Source organism: Orycteropus afer, unplaced genomic scaffold, assembly GCF_000298275.1.
Source record: "Orycteropus afer afer isolate SDZICR_OR568_19922 unplaced genomic scaffold, OryAfe1.0 scaffold00441, whole genome shotgun sequence".
NCBI lineage: Eukaryota > Metazoa > Chordata > Mammalia > Tubulidentata > Orycteropodidae > Orycteropus > Orycteropus afer.
The window spans coordinates 1,066,229-1,072,704 of NW_006922028.1; the positions used below are offsets into that span (position 1 = coordinate 1,066,229).

At 38.8% G+C, this 6,476-nt stretch overlaps 1 protein-coding gene across 1 annotated transcript in view; it reads left to right on the forward strand.

The window, feature by feature from the left end:
* The first annotated feature begins 771 nt into the window (after positions 1–771).
* The window catches only part of MCM9 (minichromosome maintenance 9 homologous recombination repair factor), a 122,313-nt gene continuing 116,608 nt past the window's right edge, over positions 772–6,476 (forward strand). The window contains exon 1 of the mRNA XM_007954191.1: positions 772–1,075. Coding sequence (XP_007952382.1) covers positions 772–1,075 — 304 coding nt within the window. The remainder of the gene's footprint in view (positions 1,076–6,476) is intronic.

The following is a 6,476-nucleotide window of genomic DNA, read 5'->3' on the forward strand; positions in this document are numbered from 1 at the left end:
CCCCTTTGGGTCTCCAAGGTAATAAATCTTTACAGAAGTAGATTGCTCAGTCTTCCTTCTGCAGAGTGGCTGGTAGGTTTGAACAACCAGCCTTCTGGTTAGCAGTCAAATACCTTCAGCATTATGCCACCAGAGCTCCTTGGTTCTTCTACTAGTTGGTGTTTAATCCACTTCTGCGGCCTTCCTTTTAAAGGTCAGGGCTCCAGCGTTATCTTCTGTATCTGTGTCAATTGGCTTCTCTTTTCTTTGTTAAAGAGGGTCTGTGTAGCTTGTCTTCCTATTCTGGCATCTTACTGGGAGTCTTACATTATTCTCTTTTAAGAACTATTTATATGGGATCACATTGACAAAAGCACTCAAAACATTAGGGGCAGTGAATTTATGTTAATGAAGGAGGAACATCTAGGAAAAGGATGGTGAGAATAATCACCCAGTTAGAATGTAATCAGTGTCACTAAATTGTACATGTAGATACTGTTGAATTAGTGTATGTTTTTGTTGTGCATATTCTCAGTAACAACAACAAAATAAATAAAATTTAGAACCTTTCTGAAAAAATACATGTAATAAGTGATTATGATAAATAAATCAAAGTAAGATTTCTATTCAGATATTATTTTGAGATTATAGTGTAATCCAAAGTCAGGATAATTCATAACCAAATAATATTTTCTGTTAAATTGTGTGTTTTATGATTCCATTGCAGGCAAATTGTGAATTATCAAAAGTATAATTTGGGCTTTTCTTTTTCTTTAGTTACCTAGATTCAAGATGAATAGCGATCAAGTTACCCTGGTTGGTCAGGTATTTGAGTCATATGTTTCAGAATACCATAAGAATGATATTCTTCTAATCCTGAAGGAAAGAGATGAAGATGCTCACTACCCAGTTGTGGTTAATGCTATGACCCTTTTTGAAACCAACATGGAAATTGGGGAATATTTCAATGTGTTCCCCAATGAAGTACTAACTATTTTTGATAGTGCCTTGAGGAGGTCAGCCTTGACAATTCTCCAGTCCCTATCTCAGCCTGAGGACGCCTCCATGAAGCAGAATCTTCATGCCAGGATATCAGGTAATGTATAGGAGGTAATTAAAAACTAACTTTCTTAAGGATTTTACTACGCGTTATTCTCTAGGAAAGTGTAGAAAAAATTTAACACATACTGGATTCAGAGCACTAAGAAATAACAGATATCTGTACTTTAAAAATATAAGGCTCTCTGGTGGTGTAATTGGTAAGGCATTTGGCTACTAACTTCAGGGTCAGTGGTTCAAATCCACCAGCTGCTCTGTGGGAGGAAAATGAGGCAATCTACCTCTGTAAATATTTATAGCCTTAGAAACCCAGTGGAGGTCACTGTGAGTTGGAATCAGCCTGTTGGCCAGTAATGCACACATTGTTGTCAAGTCGGCTCTGACTCATAGTGACCCCTCCTTGGGTTTCCAAGGCAGTATCACTATGAAAGTAGACTGCCCAACCTTCCTTCTGAGGAGTGGCTGGTGGGTTTGAACCACCAGCCTTCTGGTTAGCAGTCAAATGCCTTAGGCATTGTGCCACCAGAGCTCCTTGATGGCCAGTGGATGTACTTAAAAATTTATCAACTGTGTAGTTAATGGTCACTTCTTTTAGAGCATAATGATACCAAATGAGTGGAAAGACAATATTTAGAGAAACAGTATACTTGTATGCATATATATTTCCATATCCATTTGTTGTTGTTGTTATTTGTTGTTATGTGCCGTCGAATCGGACCTGACTCATAGTGACCCCTCCTTGGGTTTCCAAGGCAGTATCACTACGGAAGTAGATTGCCCAACCTTCCTTCCAAGGAGTGGCTGGTGGATTTGAACTGCCAGCCTTCTGGTTAGCAGTCAAGTGCCTTAACCACAATGCTACCAGAGCTCCCAATATCCATTTGTGTGTATATAAAATTGCAATCCAAAGTAGCTTTATAAGCATTCAACAGTAAAAGAATTAATAATACAAAGAAAGAAAAATGATAGATGCTGCCCAGGTATCTTCAAAACTATATTAGGAAATCAGTTCTTTTTATATGTCAAGATTAGCATTGTGCAGACCAGGTATTAGACGCCCAGATTTTTGTTGAATGAATGACAGGTTCATTGCATTAAGAAAATGCAATGAAGAGCTCAGCAACTTGTGGTGACAGAGCTGTGCCTGAAAATTTCCTGCCTCCAAATCTTTGCTTCTTGCCCCTCACTTTCTGTTTTAAAATAGATTTTTAACAGGATAGACAGAATTAAATAGTAACTGATAAGAATTTGTGAAAACGTAACATTCCAGTGGAACAATTTTTCATTACTTTGTTGCATGGAAGCCATTTCTTGGAAAGTATAGTATGGAATAATGAAAAGAGGATTGAATTTAGAGAATACCTGGTTAGAACTACACCTGTTGGCTGGAACACTTGGCAAATCACCTAATTGTACTAAGCCTTAATTTCTTCACATGCAAACTACCTCGAGTCCCTTACAGTGGCCCATGATTTTATTTCAAATATGTCATTGTTGTATAAACTAAATGAACTGTAAACTGACTTAGCTTCATCCTCTTTATAGGAAAGAAGAATTTGGTGAAATTAAAAGCTTACTCCAGCATATTTAAAGGATGATTTGTGATTAAATTGGAGGACACACATACCCTTTTGTTTTAAAATAAACGTTTACCTTATAGTACATTTTAGAAGGGTGGGGATTTGTAATCAACAAGAATGCTTGCTGTGATTCCATAAAAGCTAGGAGTCACTAGGCTAGAGCAGAACTCCTTGGAGACAGTAGCACTTAGTGACTCTTTACAAACATACAAGCAAAATTATTTTTAAAAATATATTCAACTAGATGCCCTAGCAATTTTACTCCTGGGTGTATACTCCTAGGTATCTTGTACATGAGTTCTTATAGCACCATTATTTATAAAAGTCAAAAGTAGAAACTAGCCAAATGCTCATCAGAAGATGAATATATAAATAAAATGTGATATATCCATATAATGGAATGTTCACCCATAAAAAGGAATGAATTATTTATATATGCTACAATATGGATGGACGTTGGCTACATGCTAAATGAAAGGAACCAGACACAAAAAACCATATATTGTATAATTTCACTTATATGAAAGACAGACATGAGAATAAGACCTATTTTTAATGAGAAGTTTTTGGCTTTTGCTTGATTGTAACTGGAAATACTGCTGTGTTACTGGTATCTCAACATTTAGCTAATTAGTAGATGCCTGAAATCAACAATGAGAAATGAATGGACAGAGTAGATATCCTTGAATGGATAAATACCTGCTTTAACCCTGTCCCAACTTCTTTGTCAATTCCTGTACATGTGATATAGCATTTGTCAGCCCTGGGCATTTTAATGAAGCAATCTTTAGGAGCTTAGAAATAAGGAAAATACATTGTTTGCTTTCTCAGCATTAAACTGTCAATACAGAATGGAGGATATATACACAAAGTCATCATAAGGGAAAGTATGTATCCTTTACTGCAAAATGAGGTACAATCTGCATTAATATAAATAAAGAATATGTCCATTAGTAAGTGGACAAGTCAGCATTAGAAGCATGGATAAAGTCATAAAGGCAAATGTTGCCAATGCCCATCTTGTTAATCTCTTGTAACTGCTGTTAGGAGCTGTTGAGTTGTTTCCAACTCATAGTGACTCTTTGTACAGGTGAGAACAAAATACTGCTTGGTCTTGCACCATCCCCTCAATCATTGCTGTGTTTGAGCCCATTTGGTTACCTAGTGTCACTCCAACAGAAATATACCACAGATGGTAGGGCTTGAACAGACAGGAGTTTATTCTCTTACAATTTGGGAGGCTTTAAGTCTGAGTTCAAAGTACCAGGCTCTAGGGGCTGGGTGAAAGCCCCTCATCCTTGGGCTTCAGCTCTGCCTCCTCTTCCTGGCCCACTGAAACAGGAGGCTTTTCTTCACTCACACAGCTGCTGGCTGCTGAGGCTGACAAGCCCAAGCTTGACCACTAAAAGGGCACAGTCCCGATGTTACCAAACCACATGGCAGCCCACTAATTCAAGTCCAGATGAAGTCCCAAGATTGGCAGGGCATGGCAGACTGTTGAATAATGACTTGACAACATGCAGGGTTCAAGCATGCCAAAAAGTTAGAGACCAATCCCAAAGCTTCGCCTTATATACTGGAAACAGACCACATCCCTAAAATAGGTACTCAGCTGTTCCAGTAGATTCCTTCATGGAGTTGATTGCCAGTCTCATCATGAGGAATAACTACCTCCAGCTTCCCAGCCACGCAACCAGACCCAGCCACACTGATACACAGACTTAACTGCCACACCATTATTGAAGCCACTGTGTCAGTCCATCTATTGAGGGTCTTCCTCTTTATCACTGACCATCTGCTGTTCCAAGCATACTGTCCTTCTCTAGGCACTGGTCTCTCCTGGTAACATGTCCAAACTATGTGAGATAAAGTCTTACCATCCTCACTTCTAAGGAGCATTCTGACTGTGCATCTTCCATGACAGATTTGTTCATTCTTCTGGCAGTCCATGCTATATTCTGTATTCTTTGTCAACACCATAATCAAAGGCATCAATTCTTCTTTATTCTTGTCCAGCCTTAGAAGCATATGAGGCGGCTGAAAATACCATGGCATGGGTCAGGCACGCCTTCACCTTCAAAGTGACATCTTTGCATTTTAACAGTTTAAAGAGTTATTTTACAGCAGGTTTGCCCATCTATATGTTGTCTGATTTCTTTACTGCTGTTTCCCTAGCCATTGTGGATCCAAGTAAAATGAAATCCTTGACAACTTCAGTGTTTTCTCCAATTATCATGATATTGCTTATTGGTTCAGTTGTGATAATTTTTCCTTTCTTTATGTTGAGGTGTAATCCATACTGAAGGCTGTAATCTTTGAGTAAGTGCTTCAAGTCATTTTCACTTTCAGCGAGCAACGTTGTGTCATCTGTATATTGCAGGCTGTTAATGAATTTTCCACCAATCTTGATGCCACATTCTTAATGTAGCCTAGCTTCTCAAATGTTATCTGCTCAACATAGAGATGAAATAAGTATAGTGAAAGGATACAACCCTGATGTACACCTTTTCTAATTTTTTAAAATTTTTTTGTTTACTGTATGGTATAAGGAGCTCTGATGGTGTAGTACTTAAGGCATTTGACTGTTAACCAGAAGGCTGCTGATTCAAACCCACCAGCCACTCCTTAGAAGGAAGGTTGGGCAATCTACTTCCTAGTGATACCATCTTGGAAACCCAAGGAGGGGTCACTAGGAGTCAGATCCGACTCGACAGCAGTGCGTCTTTTTGTTTGTTTGTATATTTGTTTTTATGGTATACAGTATATGGAGGGAGAGCCCTGGCCAACCAATAGAGAAAATTAAAGTCTCTGTGGTAGAGTTCACTGGGTTATTGTAGGTTAGTACATTAAACATCCAGTTCATCTAACTGTTGTTTTTCTTGTTGTTCTTACTATTTTTTTTAAGTTCCAGCCTCCCAAACTGTCTTCTGATTAGTATGATTTGGCTTTCTGAGTAGATGTATTGACAGGGAGAAAATGTGCTGCCATAGGAACTTAAAGCATAATCATACCTGTGATAGTTATTTTTCATGAGCTTGGTAAATCTAATAAGTGTATCTTCAGTGTGCATACTTGTCAGGTTTTTGAACCACTACATTCTGATGACAAGTTAATGGCTCATGGTACATATACCAGCTTGCTTACTTAACAAGTGCTACTAAAACCTGGTAGGAGACTGGTATTGACTATCACAGCCAGCTCTTTATACTCCAGTAGCATCCAGCCAAACATGAGAAAGAGTGCTTTTCTGCATATAAATTTTCTTTACGTATTTTACCTTTTCAGTGATTGTTTTTTAATGGTGAAAAATATGGAGTTATCAAAGGATAAAGCAATGCCATGGGTAAACCTCCAGGTAACTCAAGACTTGAAATTACTGTCACATTTTGCTTGAATAATTTCTCTTAGAAAGATCAGCACAAGGCCAGTCCCTAGGAGGTGGATGTTAAAGATGTCCCAAACGTCCAACTTTTCCAAATTGCCATGCCATCCATCATCTCTGTCATCAACTCCTCCTCCGTCCCACCATAATCTCCTTCCCGTCTTAGAGTTCCGTAGTTCACTGTAACGTCTCACGGAACTCACAAACTCCCAAGGAAATGGCTCACATGGTAGTAGTGGAGGCTGGAAGGCTGGCAAGTCCTAGGTCTGTAGATAGGTCTAGAAGATTCTCCCAACTCACATGGTTGCAGGGGTTAGCAAGCCCTAATTGGCAGGTCAGATGATGGCTGTGGCCTCAAGTCCAGGGGTGAGATGATGATGAAGCAAACACAGAACCAGAGCAAGAGAAAACAAACTTTCCCAGAACGTTCATATGTATATATGTACCCTCATATGTATATATATACCCTCATATGT